This window comes from Grammomys surdaster, unplaced genomic scaffold (genome assembly GCF_004785775.1).
Source record: "Grammomys surdaster isolate TR1022 unplaced genomic scaffold, NIH_TR_1.0 97, whole genome shotgun sequence".
NCBI classification, from domain to species: domain Eukaryota; kingdom Metazoa; phylum Chordata; class Mammalia; order Rodentia; family Muridae; genus Grammomys; species Grammomys surdaster.
In genome coordinates this window covers 20,998,074-21,015,800 of record NW_021604576.1, presented here as the reverse complement: position 1 = coordinate 21,015,800, position 17,727 = coordinate 20,998,074, and the positions used below count along the sequence as shown (strand labels likewise).

At 38.1% G+C, this 17,727-nt stretch overlaps 1 protein-coding gene across 2 annotated transcripts in view; it reads left to right on the top strand.

The window, feature by feature from the left end:
* The window catches only part of Lingo2 (leucine rich repeat and Ig domain containing 2), a 122,209-nt gene extending 117,777 nt beyond the window's left edge, over positions 1–4,432 (top strand). For both annotated transcript variants that reach the window (XM_028780954.1, XM_028780945.1), the window contains one exon: positions 1,080–4,432. In XM_028780954.1, coding sequence (XP_028636787.1) covers positions 1,115–2,935 — 1,821 coding nt within the window. In that variant the 5' untranslated portion in view covers positions 1,080–1,114 and the 3' untranslated portion in view covers positions 2,936–4,432. The remainder of the gene's footprint in view (positions 1–1,079) is intronic.
* The last annotated feature ends 13,295 nt before the right edge of the window (positions 4,433–17,727 follow it).

The window sequence follows — 17,727 nt, the reverse complement described above, 5'->3', positions numbered from 1 at the left end:
AAAAAAAAAATGTTTCCTCAGCCAAGGCTTACCGAATTCTGGCAGAGAATTTCCTTAAAATTAAAAAGCTATTTTTAATACAATATACACATGAAGAAAAAGTTCTCAACACTTTGCCATTCGTGTTAATAGATTTGAATATAAGATGCAAGGCCTGTTGTTGAAACTTTAACTAGCTCCATCTGTAATGGAGGATGATCTCCCTAACAGGAGACATGCAGATGTTCGTTCACCAGAATTAGTGTCCTCTTAGCCACTGACCTCTGTTTCTTTATTTTGAATTTTAAAAATTCTATTGTGTGTGAAATATATGCTGTTTTCTTAGTCTTTGTCAGACGCTAAACTTCTCTTTCTACTTTTCCAATACTGAATTAGACATCTTGCAAGTTCTGATAGTTACCATCTGTTAGGTTTGAAACCCAGGACAAATGGCTGAGGTGCCCGTTAACATATCAAAGCAGAGGCTGGCTGCCAGGTTCTCCCTGCATTCTTCAGTCCTTACCTGTTGTAGGGCCCTTCTGGCTGGCATACTCCTCCTGCTAACCTAAAGTTTTCTAAACCAGGGGCTGGACTGCATTCTCCTAGCTGCCCATCCCTATATAGGCCAGCCATTTTGGTTACTTGGCCCTTTCTTCTACTTTCTTGGCCAGTCTTTTGGCCCTTAGTTCAAAGCTCTTAGTTCATTGCTCTTAGTTCAAAGCTGCTCTCCCCTCTCCATCCCCCTCCCCCATATGGCTTATGTAGCCACTCTGGACTTTGGCAGGTCCCTGTCTCTGACTATGCTCTCATTTTATCTACAATAAACCTCCACCATACTTAGGAGCTGGCATGTCCTTTCCCTTTTATTTCTTTTTTTACTTTCCACCTTCATTATTCCCACTTAATAATCATTTGTACCTAAGTACAGAGATGAAATAACCTGCCCAAGATAATGTAGATAATATGTGAACCTTTGTGTATAACCCCAGCTCTGTTTGCAAACAAATCCCGTACCTTTGTGATATAACTTTGTTTCTTAATTATGCTCCTGTCTTTATCCTAATGGGTCTTTTTCACCTTCTCTTTTCCCAACCATGCAGGCCCATAACCAAGGTGTAGACTAAGAAGTGGAGTCATGCTTCACACGGCTATACCATGCTGGCAGCCATTCCTGGGTCTGGCTATGGTGTTACTCTTCATGGGATCCACCATTGGCTGTCCTGCTCGCTGTGAGTGTTCCGCCCAGAACAAATCTGTTAGCTGCCATAGAAGACGCTTGCTTGCGATCCCAGAAGGCATTCCCATTGAGACTAAAATCTTGGACCTGAGCAAAAATCGACTAAAGAGCATAAACCCCGAAGAATTCATCTCATATCCTCTGTTGGAGGAGATAGACTTGAGTGACAACATCATCGCCAATGTGGAGCCCGGGGCATTTAACAATCTCTTTAACCTGCGTTCTCTCCGCCTAAAAGGCAATCGCCTTAAGTTGGTCCCTTTGGGAGTATTCACTGGACTGTCCAACCTCACCAAGCTTGACATTAGTGAGAATAAGATTGTCATTTTGCTGGACTACATGTTCCAGGATCTGCATAACCTGAAGTCTCTAGAAGTAGGGGACAATGATTTGGTTTATATATCACACAGAGCCTTCAGCGGACTACTTAGTTTGGAGCAGCTCACCCTGGAGAAGTGCAACTTGACAGCGGTACCAACAGAAGCCCTTTCCCATCTCCGCAGTCTCATCACTCTGCATCTGAAGCATCTCAATATCAACAATATGCCTGTGTATGCCTTTAAAAGATTGTTCCACCTGAAAACCCTAGAGATCGACTATTGGCCTTTGTTGGATATAATGCCAGCCAATAGCCTCTATGGTCTCAACCTCACATCCCTTTCAATCACTAACACCAACCTGTCCACCGTCCCCTTCCTCGCCTTTAAACACCTTGTATACCTGACCCACCTTAACCTCTCCTACAATCCCATCAGCACTATTGAAGCAGGCATGTTCTCTGACCTGATCCGCCTACAGGAGCTTCATATAGTGGGGGCTCAGCTCCGCACTATTGAGCCTCACTCCTTCCAAGGGCTCCGCTTCCTCCGTGTGCTCAATGTATCTCAGAACCTGCTGGAAACATTGGAAGAGAACGTCTTCTCCTCCCCTAGGGCTTTGGAGGTCCTGAGCATTAACAACAACCCACTAGCCTGCGACTGCCGACTCCTCTGGCTCCTGCAGCGACAGCCCACCTTGCAGTTTGGGGGCCAACAGCCCATGTGTGCTGGGCCAGACACCATTCGTGAGAGGTCATTTAAGGATTTCCATAGCACTGCTCTTTCTTTTTATTTTACCTGCAAAAAACCCAAAATCCGTGAAAAGAAATTACAGCATCTACTCGTGGACGAAGGACAGACGGTCCAGCTGGAGTGCAATGCTGATGGAGATCCACAGCCCGTAATTTCTTGGGTGACACCTCGAAGGCGGTTTATCACCACCAAGTCCAACGGAAGGGCCACTGTGTTGGGTGATGGCACCTTGGAAATCCGTTTCGCCCAGGATCAAGACAGTGGGATGTACGTTTGCATCGCTAGCAATGCTGCTGGGAACGATACCTTCACAGCGTCTCTCACTGTGAAGGGATTCACTTCAGACCGCTTCCTTTACGCAAACAGGACCCCTATGTACATGACTGACTCCAACGACACCGTTTCCAATGGCACTAATGCCAATACTTTCTCCCTGGACCTAAAAACAATACTGGTATCTACAGCCATGGGCTGTTTCACATTCCTGGGAGTGGTTTTATTTTGTTTTCTCCTTCTTTTTGTGTGGAGCCGAGGAAAAGGCAAGCATAAAAACAGCATTGACCTTGAGTATGTTCCCCGAAAAAACAATGGTGCTGTTGTGGAAGGGGAGGTGGCTGGACCCAGGAGGTTCAACATGAAAATGATATAAGGGCCCATCACACACTACTCTCTGTTTTACTGTTGGTCATGAGTAAGACATCTGGTATAGTGAATCGATCATAAGGTTATCAGGCAGCTTGATGCAGTTGCCCCTGTGTCAAAGCAGGGTCCATGGAAGCAGAAAGACTTCTCATGGAGACCGGCCGATTAGAGGCAGGCAGGCATGTGTCAGAGCCCTTCACACAGTGGGATACTAATTGTTTGCATTGCAAATATTGGCGTTCTGGGGATCTCAGTAATGAACCTGAACTTTTGGCTCATGCTGATGGACAATAATCCAACATTTTCTACCACTGCAAATATAAAAGAAAAAAATTAAAAAGAACAACCTACAGTGTAGGATTTACATATTAAAAAGACACATTTGTCTAAAACATACTCTACAGCAAAATTTGTATTTATTATCATTTGTTAAATCCTTGCATCATACAATACTGTTGGTTCAGCACCAAAAAGAGATCAATATATTCTTTTTTTGAAACATATATGCTGTATATGTTTTAAAGCAATATGAATGAGAGGTTGTGCTTTTAGTTACTCACCAGTGTAGATCCAAGTGTGGTCTCACCTTCCTTTTACCCACAGATAAACCTGAGAATAGATCCCTGGAATAATAGACAGAGATGTGTTGAGATGTGTATGTCTGGTGTAGGATGCCAAGAAACAAGACCCAAGTTAAAACTGCTCTACTCTGTTAACTTCTGTTACTATAAATAAAGGCATGTGCCTAGTTTTGATACAGAATGGAATATTTTTTATACATACACTACCAACCTGGACCAGTTTACTGTAACAGAAGCCCTTGGTTTCTCCAGAAGGTGGTACATCACTAGATGTACCTGTAGAATGCAAGGTAGGTGTCACTCATAAAAGTAATCCATGTAGCTACAGCTTAGTTTTACTTTCACCAGTCACTGCTAATGGGTTAAGGACCAATGGAAAAGAGAATATTGACTATATAGAGTTATTTGGCAATATTCACCAATAGCTAATATCAATAATTCCGTTGTCTACAAGCTCTCTGAATAAGGAGGTTTCAGAAGTCAATAGGAAGTAGTGTGAGACAAGCACATCACAACAGGGATTCAGCCAATGATCTCTTTCAGATGTGGTAGCTGCCTGCCAGTTGGCTACAAATCAAAGGGAACACACAGCACATGACATCCCAACTTCTATCCAAGTACTGTATACATAGTTGAACCACAATTAGGCAACTTCAGGATATTTTCCTACTTCCTGATCAAGATTTTTAGTTTCATATTGACAACTATACTACATAGATAAGAGGAATACATTCTGTGTGAAGTAGTGAAAGAAAAACCAACATAGACCTAAAAAACAATGTTCTGTTCCTTCACTGGGGAAGAGCTAAGCTTATAGTTCTACAAATATGGCATGTTGTGCCAATTCTTTTACCTTCTTGACCTAAGCATATTTGCCTAATTAAGCCAGTATTAATGTTACCACTCCAAAACAAAACCAGAAAAAAAGAAAAAAGAAAAGAAAAGAAAGAAAGAAAGAAAGAAAGAAAGAAAGAAAGAGAAAGAGAAAAGGAAAGAAAGAAAAAGGAAGAAAGAAAATAGCATTATTATCATAAGTGAGTGACCTGGTTTAAGGAAGCATAATTCCGTTTGTCTGAATCCTGGATAACCTTCAAAGCATATATCCATATGGCCTGAAAAATATTGGATGCATACTATATTCCTGAGATGACATGTATTTAATCAATATAAACAATGGTTCTACATTTTTCACATTTTGGGAAGATCTTGAAGAAGGTCTCCTCTAGGTTATGTTTTAAGATATGTAGAAGGATTCTGAGATTTCTTCCATTTAGTATTGTGGGTCTGACCCTCAAAAGCCTAACTTCAAAAGATATTTTGAAAATATAAAGAATTTTAATACTATTAAATTGGCCTTTATTTCTAAAAGTTTCACAGATTGTTTTGCAAACTGGGTGGCAATACATCGGGGTAGAAACTGAGTTGTGGATGTGTGGTGTGTGTGTGTGTGTGTGTGTGTGTGTGTGTGTGTGTGTGTTCATGTGTGTGTGTGTATGTGTGTGTCTGTGATTGAATAATCGCCTACTTGAGTTAGATTTCATTTAATTATCCTGGTTATCATCACAAACATCTTACAAATTCAATTTTTATTTACAGACTAATTCATTTCTAACAATTTGCATCAACCTAAGCTAAATTCTATCACAACTTCAATTCTTGAAAAAATTAAATGCTATGTTCTTACAATGAAGAAAGTTAAAGTGGAAAGATAGTCTTACAAAAGAGAATCTACTTCCTTTTAATTTTGAAACACACTAAAATGTGTGTACTGGACAAATTGTGTGTGTGTGTGTGTGTGTAAGAGAGACAGAGACAGAGAGAGACAGAGACAGAGAAACAGAGAGATGAGCTATTGACCTAAAAAAGGGTTTTGTTATTCCACTATTTTCTGTCAAAAATCATAAAAGTTGACTAAATCCTCCTAAGGAAAATGAAATTGGATTTAAGTTAAAAGATGAAATACTTAGTTCAAAGATTTCAAAGGTTTGTATGTTTATTCTGTCAAAAGAAGAGTGATTCCATTCTCCCAGGGATTTATACTCTGACCCATAAAATAGTTAAGATACTGATAAACAATCCAAAATGAAAACCCACTAACTAATAAATTGAAAATATGGTGCATTCTATAGCCTTCACTTACAAGTTCAAATAAATTTATGTAATTCTAATAAACCTTTGTAAAGTCCCATCTTTAATATATTTCACCCTTGGATATTTCTTACATGTTTTAAGCATGAAGTACCACTTTTCCTACTTAACTTTTAGCATCTCCCCAAAGTGGAGTTCCATATAACTCCCAAGTGGTCAGCTTTAGAACAATACCCCTCCAGAAATTATCTTAACTGGACATTTTATGTTAAGAGTACAATTATTGTAATAACAATTGAGACCATGAAAGCATATTTACCAGATTTTTCCAGGGGAATTGGCAACTTCCTGCATAAAGCAGTGTACTAAAAGATTTATTTTTAAAATGGGCATCTAGCTTCCCATTTCCTCATTATTGGCACTAATCATTGGGATTTGCAAAGCTCTGGAATTTCACTGAAAACAGCGTTTGAACTTTTCTGTACAGTTTTACAAAAGGGTTGCATGAACTTTTCTTTACAGTCACTTCTCTGTTAGATTAAGCAAGACCATTGTAAAGAAAAACTGGTCAGAACAGTGTTCTAGACCACTTGTCTCTGAGTTCCATCTTTAACGAGTGGTCCTTAATGTGTTCTATGAAGCAACACAGCTATTTGTCTCAGCATGTTGTTCTAAGTTGACCAGTAATCTGTACATTAGTAAGCATTTTCAAAGAAATGCTTACTCTTTCTAGCATTAAATATAAGAGAACTTCCTGGCCAGAACCCTAATCCTCGAGGTTTATTCATCAACCCCAATGTTGGTAAACAAATTCCTAGAAAAAAAAAACTTAACTATTAACAATATGAGTTTGGTGTGCTGGTAAGCAGATTCTACTTTGCGGAAATCCTTGTCTTATTTTCTTTTCCAGTCTCTTTTCATTTCCACAGCATCTATAATCATGTGCTTTTCAAGTATTTTCAAATTCTGATCATACAATACAGAAATTTCTAAGCCTCCACGTTCACAGGGACATTTGTGAAAACTGGGCTTGGTCAGCCTTCTTGGTGATTTTGCTTATCAACAACAGCTCTCTTCCAGTGCATACATTCAGAATTTGTTCTTTTCTCAGTGTTCTGTCAGAGAATTTGTTCTTGGTTCACATAGGAAGTTCAAGGGTCACACTCCTCTATGGTTCTTTAAAAGGGATTATTTAAATCTCATCTCCACTGAAGCCTGGCTTATGTCACATTCCATTCCTGCAGCAGGAACAGATATATTTCTGTACGAGAGGCACGAAAAAGAGAGGGTATGATCTTAGAGAAGTAAAATTGCATAGAGCCCCGTGTAAATTAACTTTTACTTACAGGGTCTTTCTTCATCTCTCTGTCAAAGCATTTCTTTTATCTTCAGGGGCTGTGCACAGAACTGTGAAACAACACAGAATGTGTCTTGAGGCTTGGTAGAAAAGAAAAAAATTGATCATTTTCAACTGAGAAGACTCAGACCTGACAGAAAAGACATCAAGAATTTAAAGAAAGGCTGGAGGGAGACACGGGATCTATTTAAATTCTATTTCCTTTATTGCTCATTTTTATAGTTCTCTCCCGACTGAAGAAGAATCGGTGATTGTGCTTCTGTTTAAACTTTCATGGCTTTTTAGCTTCTTCTCTTAGTTCTGGCCATCTGTCGTGCACATGAAGTTGCACATGGATTCTGTGGGGTGTGAACCAAGATAAAACAAAACAACAACAACAAAAAAAAATAAAACAAAGAGAAACAACAACAGCAATCCTTTGAGAACAAAGCCATTCATTCTATTTGGTATTTAGAGTAAAGATGTATCATTTTTATTACTGAAATGAACATTTCCTTGTAGAATAATTTATCAGAGGACCAGTTACTTCCATTGACCTTCCTCTATTCAATCTCTTTGGTCTAATATCCATGATTTTTTTGATTAAATTTTTTAAGTTATTCTGCCTTTATAGAAAAGGTTGGACAATAAAATATCATTTGACATTGGCTTTTAAGTTTTTTATTTGGATAGGGGACAGAAGCTGTATCTTGATAACTAGCAAACTCTTAATATGGATCCCTCTCCCTTTCTACCTTCAAAGGCCATCCCCATGAGAGCCTCCTCATATTTGAGCCAGCAAAACTATGATTATTGGGAAAAGAACTCCTCCCAACACAGGTCATCGAGAAGAGAGATGAGTGCTGTTTTGCTGTGGTCTTTGACTAAGTTGGAGCATGGGGCCTAAATCTATGCTTACACAGCTAGCTAAGAAATAATGACATAAGTAAACAATTTATGATATAACTTTTTAATATGAAATTACCTTGTCCACTTAGAGAGCAGTAAATGTAGCTGTGCGTTTCCTCCAGAAGTGGACAGGAGACTGGAACTGCTCATCTACACTCAGCTTCTCAACAGATGGCCAAGATGAAGCCCTGGTGACAGAAACAACCAAAACAACCAAAGACGTGCTTAAAATATGTGCAAGAAGGCTTAAAGCACAAAGTAGACAGATGCTTCTCTTTCTAAATATAGAAATCTGACCAAGATAAGTTCACGTGAGCTCCAGACTTCTGTCTTTCATTTTGTCTCAATACCACTTCTCCACACTCCCTGCTAGACATCCAGAGAGGAAGAAATGAGGAAGCAGCAGTGTGTGCAGTTGATGCCCCTGCTATAATAGACTAGATCCCAAGGTTCCCTAGGCCAACAGTGGTGATATTTCAGCCAGAATCAAATCCTATGCATTCTATATTTTACCCTGTGCACACCTACCTATTGGCAAGATTTAATTTACAAATCAGGCACAGTAAAAGTTTAGCAGCACTAATAATAAGCTAGAAAAACAACAGTAATATATTTCAACTTTCATTAGGAAGTTGACTGTGGTAGTAAGTCTACAGGCTGCAGAGAGTCTACACAATCCCTTATGTTCCTGCCTCCTTTGTGGAGGCCACAATTGAAATGATAGCTCCTTGTATACTTGCCTATCCATCACTGACAACTGTAAGTTACTGCCATGCCTCATCAATGAAGGATCTCTCCAGAAAGGAATCTTCTTTCATTAGATATCAGAAATTCTTGTGTAATTGTTCAACTGGAAATTGCTGCAAAGGAAAAAGAAAAAAGAAAGAGGAACCCTCCAGTCTTTCTCACATAACACTTTAGAAGTTAAGGCTTCCCATTCATGTAGTGTCAATCTGACAGTGATCTGGAGGTTGAATTTCTCTATCATCTAACTGTCTATCTATCTATCTATCTATCTATCTATCTATCTATCTATCTATCTCTTGCCTAGAAGCAGGTGGGCTAATAAAAAGCCAACTATAAATAGAATATTTATAGCCTGAGCAAAAAGAAATAAACTGGCATAATCAGGAGAACACTTAATATTTTAAGAAAGGCTCTTCCTGTAATATGCTAAAATGCTTTAGGAAAAGTACAAAACTGCAACTGTGTTTTTTACATTGGTTAACTACTTTTTAATTCCAGTACTGTTCAAAAGATAACTGCCCATGCCAAAAATGGACCTATACATTTTGTCCCTGACCGAGAAGGGCCAAAAAGAAGCAGACGTTGTCTGCATGTTGGCTTTTTTTATAGTGATGCACTCCTCCCATTTGAAATTGCTTTAACATCCTTATTCTACTCTGCAAAATCATTGACAAAAATCTGCAAGCGGTATGCCAAGAAATAATAAGGAGACAGAAGATTTAGCACTGATTTGTGAAAATGTATCCCATTCCTTACATCAGCATGTTCATGCACACTCTCACCTGTGTACACATACCATGTGACGAGTGGAACTGACTTGAGGGGAAAATACAGACGAGTGGAATTGACTTGAGGGGAAAATACAGATTGTGTAGTGGGTACCCGAAAGGAAACATCCTCCTTTGTTCCTCAGCTATAAAATCAGGTTCTCCATGTCTACCTGGGCCATTTATACCAATGTTCTTGTCTTCACATGCTGCATCTATAAAGTAGGAAGTGACCCACCTCATAATCAAAGGCAAAGCTGTCATTTGTTTGTATATATGAAGAGGGTGGCTTTTTTAAGTATGTAAAATGTAACTCTTTAAAAAGTTAGTAAGCTTGAACAGGAAAGGTAAAAATGAAACAATTTATGTCTGTATTTCCCTTAAGGTTATTTTTTTTTAATCAAAACCCAAGAAACTGAACCATCATTGGATATTACTAACCAGAAACCTAACATTTTTTTCTCCAGAAGCCTGAAAGCCTGTTTTTGCCCTTAATGGAAATTAGTGCTAAAGACAAAAGGCTCTTCATCTAGATTTGTATATTGTTACCTATTATTACTGGGTAATTATCATGGGTGCATTGGGATTTTTTTTACATGTATAAACAAGTTAACTTATCAACATGAAATAAGTAGGAAAATATGTTCTGTTTGCTGAAGAAAAGGGCTTATGCATATTATATCTCAGTTAAATCTGTTCTGGTATTATTTTAAAATGAAATATGTAATTTTTTTAAAAAAAGCAATTTGAATCATCTGGGAAACATTTTATTCTTGAGAGAGGTAGGTCATAAGAACTTCACAAGCAATATCAGTTTTGTCAGAAAGGTCATAAGCACCAGACAGAGAAAGAACTCTTATTGACTGTGAAGGAAGATGTGTATCCTATTGAATATTCTTCTGATGATGGAATTATTAAGGATAATAGAGAGGCCAGGCTGTCAGGTTTTCTAATCTTAAATATTACTAAGGGGTCATGAAATTACCTGCTGGACACTGAAGTCTACATATAATCAGCTGTACTGTAAAGATATTATATTTTAGTGAAAATAGGTCCTGCATTGCTTATGAAATTATCAAAAATCATTTGACCTTTAAGCATCCAGCAAGCCATACACACAATAGAATCATCTGTTTATAAGCCTTTGCTCAACTGGATTTTCATAATCCAAGATATATTGTAAAATAAAAATGCACAAAGTAATAAATTAAAAGGACTCTGGTATGTAATTATATTGCTAATGCAAAAAGAGAGAAATTTTTTCTAGTGTTAAGGAAAGAATATATTGAAAATTCTTCTTGAGCAATCTTTCTGACTAAAGTAAGTTCTTTGGTTGTGTACCTTCAGGAATAGACTTACAGAGACAAGCTCAATAGATGTCCTGCTGTGGCATTGTGTTTACCTGATGTTGCTCATTTTCTGACATCCAAGATATCATGTTGAAGGAAGACAATAAAGCTAGGACTCACTGCCAGGCCACTGCAAATGCAAAAATTCTGTGGATGCTAAAGAAAAAACATAGTTAGCTATTCTTTCATTTCGAAATGGAAAGCTTGCCATGTGATTTCTTTATCCTTGAAGAATTTTTTCTCAAGACTGCCAGAGCTGGTCAGAAAGTAGTCACAGCGTCACAGTATCACTTTGTACAATGAAAACAAAACCTCCTTTCCCATAGCACGGTTTAGGATGGGCTGCACACATCTCTACCAACACAAACGGACTTGTCCAGGGAATACCATCAAGGATATGATGAACTCACTGCTTCAGAACTTGCTCTTAGGCATCGAGCAAGATATGTTGCCATGAAACCTAATTACTAAATGCACTCCAAACAGATTTTTGAGTGCAGTTACTGGCTTCTCACCCCATATTTCTAAGGATTCTCTGGTTATGTACTACTTTATAAACTAGAAGGTCATCATATGTTTGTGCTTCTGTTTTCATTCTGTCTAACTTCCCATTCTCGCTCCTGAGAATACTGTTCTGTTTTTGTTAATTCCACATCATGCTACAGTGGACATAAGAGTTATGAGAACCTATCTATTTCCTTTAAGGTAGATAAGCCTATTCCATGACCCTACATTTTTTTCTTAATTTTTCATTGTCAGACCCAAAACAGAGCTTGCAGATCAGTGTGTAACAAAGCCAAATTAAGGATACAGTGGTGAGAACTTGAGGGTGAATTCACCTCACATTTCCACCACTGGTGGAAACCTGAAAACACTAGCTTCAACTAGCTTCAAGGGCTTGCCACTCAGTGCCTTTCATCAAATGTTACAAATAATTCAATGCAAAAGCTATAAACCTTTGTCAAAAACCTTGCATTGATAATAAAGTCCCTTCTTACAACTACACAGCCCTTGTTTCTTTCCATAATACTCTGAATAGAATAAACCAGAACACGCAAAAAAAACCTCTAAATATTACATGAATTTTAAAGGCAATTAACACACACATGTATACACACACACACACACACCAATATTACTCAGTACCATTTCACAGGAAAAGATAAGGAAAAGGACATTGTATTTGAGAGATTATGTCCTGCCTGAAGAATGTCATTATCTTATTTGGACACCAATAAATATAATTAAGATGAGAATCTTCCAGGAGTGATAGTCTGAAATTAGAACCACATGCCACTAAGTAGTGAATGTCTGTGACAGAAAGACCCTAAATCTTGTGTGCAATTGCAAAATAGGTATTTATTGTCACATTAGGAGACAAATCTGTTTACCAGCTATCCCTCCAAGGCAGAAGTAACATTTATGTGAACTTTTCTCTAACTGCAGCCTCACTGGGCGTATTATTCCTCACCACAAGAGATCAAGATGCCAGTACCACAGCACAGAGGCAGTTCACTATTTCTAATCTACTCCTTTAGCCACTGGCTATTAGCTGCATGTACAAATGACAAATAGTTTGCATCCATTACATATATACAGAGTTCCGATGAAAGTTAAACATTTCTTTAAACACACACATGAGTTGGGGGAGGAGAGGGAAAAGGAGGAGAGAAAGAGTAGAAAAGAAGAGAGGAGAGGAGAGGAGAGGGGAGGGGAGGGGAGGGGAGGGGAGGAGAGGAGAGGAGAGGAGAGGAGAGGAGAGGAGAGGAGAGGAGAGGAGAGGAGAGAGACAGAGACAGACAGAGAGACAAAGACAGAGAGAGAGACAGAGAGAGAATACTATAGCAGATTTCCTTAAATCTCCCACTCTATCAGTTAAAACACCCTATTAGGAATTAACCCACTGAGCACAGAACAAACACGTAATACAAAGAGATTATGGGGTCAGCCCCACCACCTTGATTTATATAAGCTCTTTCATTTTAGCAACACCCGAAGAATCCAGTTGCCTGTGCTTCAGTGGCCTCGAGAGTCCTACTTGGCACTAACATAAGAACTTGCTGATATTATGCAGGACTAGATTCAATATAAAGCACATTTTGCCCAGAATCCTCTGAAATAAATAAATGGGTTCAGAGAAATGGAAAATAACTGGAAACTGTCTCCTGGCTGGTGAGGAGAGATAACAGTAGTTCACTGTTTAGGCAGTTCAGTGTCTTCTCAGAACAGCCTTGTAAACTGAGAGGTACAAACCTTTCAACTAAGGTCATGAGTGAATAAGCAGATGTAGGAGATTCGAACTACAGAAGAAAATCAATGATGTCATGAATGCTATACTGCCTCTTACAGCAGCACTCATAGTTTGGGTTCCAAACCATAAATAGACACATTCTGTGTTAAAATACAATTTCAATTGTTACACTTATTTACTTTCAAATGGTGCCAATATTAGCTCAGATTCTCACAGAAAGTTAAGGAAACAACTTAATTCCTACTCAACTTTGTTTGGATATCACCAGTTTTGCCACCTTCTGTTTTAAGAAATGTAGAAAATTTAATTTCACACTATCCAAGCAGAATCTCCTTACTCATGTAGTATCTGCTGAGTATCCATAAGCAAAATCACTGAACATCAGTAAATAAAATCTTCGTCAAATTGTGCTTCAAATGTGAGTACAAATCAGTCCTTTGGCTTCCATGCTGCTTACCATCTCTTTCTCATTCCAGAATCCAAACTATGTGGTTTGGAGATAGGCTCCAGTGTCCAACTGACCAGGCAGGAGTCTGGCATTATTGGATCTACCATCTTTAATGATCCACTCTCAGGGAGTCAGAATAGTTATGTATTTAAAAGATATAGATCTAGAGTGAGAGTCCCCGTGGTTCCGTCTCTGGATTCATTTTTCTTTCTGGGCAAAATATTGAACATCTCTGAATCCCTGACTTAAATGAGTCTAATACTACCTACCTCACAAAGGTGCTGTGAGGCTTACTGGGAACAGCATGCGAGACACTGTGTACAACTGCAAACCTGTCATAAAGGTGCTATGGGATTTAGATTAGGACAAAGCAGTGAGAATCCCTTCCCTTATCCCTATATCCCCATGAGTCCCCAAGTCTCTGAAGGTATCTCTCTAGCCTCTGTAGCTTGTCTTATCTGTAACATCACTGGCTTCTGCAAAAATTCATTTTAAAACTCTCTTCTCTCATTAAGAGCTGCTGACTATGAAATGTTATTGGTTTTAAACAAGAAGAACAGAAGTGATTCACTCCCAGGTGCTGGAGATGGAGAAACAGGTGTTCAGTTCGATATGGAATGAGTGATTGAATATGTATCTTCAAGGGGACACATTTTATTGGTGAAACTTTTTCCTAGGGCTTTCTTTTCTTTTCAGTCTGACTCCCCAGATTTCTGTTTCACTACACACCCTCTTTCCTTCTAATTGAAAAGGAAGCTGCAATTCTACTTTCATAATGACTCTTTGCAGTCTGTTTTGATCAAAGGACAAGTTCTTTTCAAAAACTGTTGTAATTATTTTCTTACAGGGCCATATTTTAATTGCCACATTGTCTTAGTGTCCTTCAAAATTGTCAGTTGCTTTAAAATATAGGGAAGGGGGGATCTGATAAGTACATTGTTGTAACTGATTTGTATGTCTGAATTGTCTTATCAGAAAACAAACTTATGGATTTCATCTGTTGAAACAAAAATAAAATACTTTCCTAAAATTGTATCTGGTTTTTGTTCTTGAATATTCAAAAATGGTAGTTATGCCTTTTCTTTTTCATTTTTAGTTAGTACTGTTCTATTATTAGCCATAAGTTATAATAGCTTCAGCTTCTATATCCAATCACATACCTTAGTCTTTTGTTACAGAAACTGGGCAAGCATAGAATGCAAACATTTGAGATGTAGTATTGAGGAAAGGCTGCATATTTGATGTCAAACCATGTGTTGTGTTAGACAGATTGGTGTAAAGAAATAAGCCTTTCAAGATATATAGTGATTGTTTTCTATTCCATCACCACTACCAATGGAATATGTCACCAAAAGTGATAGGAAATGAGCAACAAATATTTCTATTAGGAAATGTTAAGAAATGTTATTTGAAAGAAAAGAGAAACTAATGTTAACTTTTAAAAACTCTGGGGCTGTAAAGATGGCTCAGTCAGTTGGCTGTTAGTAGTACCTTAGGCTCAATCCCAAACACCCATTTTAATGTGGTACCTAAAACCTCATCCCTAAAGAACAAGAGACAGGAGGAACCCTGGTGCCTGCTGGCCAGGAAGTCTAACTGAATTTGCAAGCTCCACACTCACCAAGATATCCTTTTTAAAGCAAAAATAAATCAAAGAAGAGATGCCAACATCAGTCCCTGGGTTTCACACACACACACACACACACACACACACACACACACACATATGCATGCATCCACACACAGTAACATATAAACGCATACCTAAAAAGGTTCTGTGCCAAACTCTGCCATAATAATTTAATGCAACTTAAAACAACAAAAGCAAGTATCTTTAACATAATTGATGTCATATTCACCTTTGGCTACCATAACAAAATGCCACACTAGTGGCTTCTACAATAGGAATTTATTTTCTCACATTGTGAGCAGCTGGTAAGTCCAAGATCAGGTGCCAATACACTGGGTAGGACTATTACCACAGGTCACATGTGACTGCCTTCTCCGTGCTTACATTGTCTTTTATAATATATGTACATGTAAATATACGCCTGTTTACATTGTGTTTTATAATGTATCTAAATGTAAGTACACACCTGCACATAGAGTGTACATCAAGACAGAGGAGCAGAAAAATCTTGCCATAAAGCCACCATTTCTGTCAGATCAGGACCCTCATTCTGTCACTTACCTTTCTTGTCACTATGATAAAAATGTCAGGCCAAACAGTATAAACAGAGGATGAACTTATTTTATATCATGGTTTCAGTAGATTCAGACCATCATGGTTTGGAAGATGTAGCACCGCCATTCACATCACAGTAAGCCAGGAAACAGAATAGGAAATGCTAGAATTTTGCTGGCTTGTTCTTTTTTCCTTTTTTCTTCCTCCTAAGCCTTCATTTCGTGGCATGATTCCACGAGTCCAACATTTCAACTCTTGCCTTTACTAACCACATTCAGAGGGTGATCCAGAGGGATCTTCAATATCCTAAGTCATGCTCAGTTCACCAGTTGGCAAAGGGCATTAACCACCACATTATTCATACAACCTCATCTATTTCTAATTAACTTTTTGCAACTCTGTTTCCAAATATAGTCACATTCGGGGTAGAACTGGCATCATGTAGATTGGGGGTAGACAAACAATTTAGTCCACAGCAATTGCTATTGAACATAGATAGACATTTATTCTCTTTATTTAAGATGGGAAATGATATATATTAGGAAGGCAAAGTAAGAAAGCAAGTATATACAAGTAAAGTCAGAATAGGAAAGGATTTTCAACACTAGCAAATATTCCTCTATATTTTATTTATTTGCTATATTCTTGACTCACCAATTTTCTACAATCATCATGTGTCTCTACACATCAATAGAACATTGCCTAAGACAGAAGTTCTAATGCTGTGAAGAGACACTATGATTTCTCACTATAATTACTAAGGTCCTTAAAGAATTGTACTTTCTCATTTCTCACTATACACCTCAGAGTCCTATTAACATTTTCCTAAAATTTAACCACTTAAATGTCTTTTCTTGCCTAATATTATTAGTTAACTTCTTTCTGGAAGAAGTCATTCTTCTGCCAATTCTTCCAGTCATATCAAGTTTCCCTTTATTATGCTTCCCTCCATTGGCTAAAGAAAACTTTGCACAAAGAAAAACAAATTCTGCATTCTCTTATCATACATAACCTAAGGTTTATTCCAAATCCTGGTCAACTAGCTAATTTCAGTAGGGTGATGGGCACATCTGTGGGTGCTAGGTGACAGGCCATTTGCTTATGTAGTCGGGCCTAAAAATGTCAATCAATGTGTTCATGAATAAATACCAACAACACAGCATTTACTGGTTGGCTAAGATTATTTGTTAGCTGTCAAAGAGTCCTCATGACTGACAGGACAAGACCTGAACTATTTGCATCAAAGAGACAACCCCCTAAAGGAAAAGTCAATCATGCTGCATAAAAGCCCCCAGAGTTGGTCCTAGCCATTTTGTAGATGGTAGAAAACCGAGTGCTGGCCTCAGTCTGGTAGGCCAGCATTATGTCAAATGTATGTACATATACTGAAGTTCCCAGGGAGCATGGTCTAGACTTTTTCTCATATAATACAATAAAAGAGTCAGAAATTTAGTGAAGTACCAAAACTTTAATTTTTTAAGATTAGATTTATCTGTACTAAGCTAGACTTCTCACATGAGACAACTTCTCCTGTGCCTTATGAACATTAAAGGAGTTAAAGATACATGTCTTCCTTGTCTATGGTAATTTTTATGAGAGGAACTTAGGTTTCTGAGCATCACCATCTGATTTTTACACACTTGACTACTGGTCAGCTCTTCAAACATTCTGTCAGTAGTACTTTAAAAAAGACTCAATACTCTAGTAAGGACAGAAAAACCCATTGTAGTTTTTCTAATTATAATAGTAATTTCTACTTGCCCAATTTAGAAAATGCACAGAGATTGTGAAAAGATCTTTTCTATGCCCTTCTTTCAGAAGCAATCAGCTACTACTGGGGAACAATATCTACTGATCCTTTCACGATAGTAAGGTGTTATACAGTAGAGATGTGCTGTTTTTCCCATCCCCTCCAGGACTGCTGTAGGACCCTTCTCTTTAATCTAACCTTCTGTGAGAAACATTCCTAAGACTTGTGAACTACCATCAAAGTACTTTTTTTTCTCTTACCAGAAAAAACCTGCCTATGTTTTTATCCAGAGTCTCAGAAAAGACTCTATGTCTATGAAAATCTACAGTGATCATCACACGAGTTGTGTCCTTAAATGTGCATTGAAAAGGTGTTCTTCCTCAAGCAG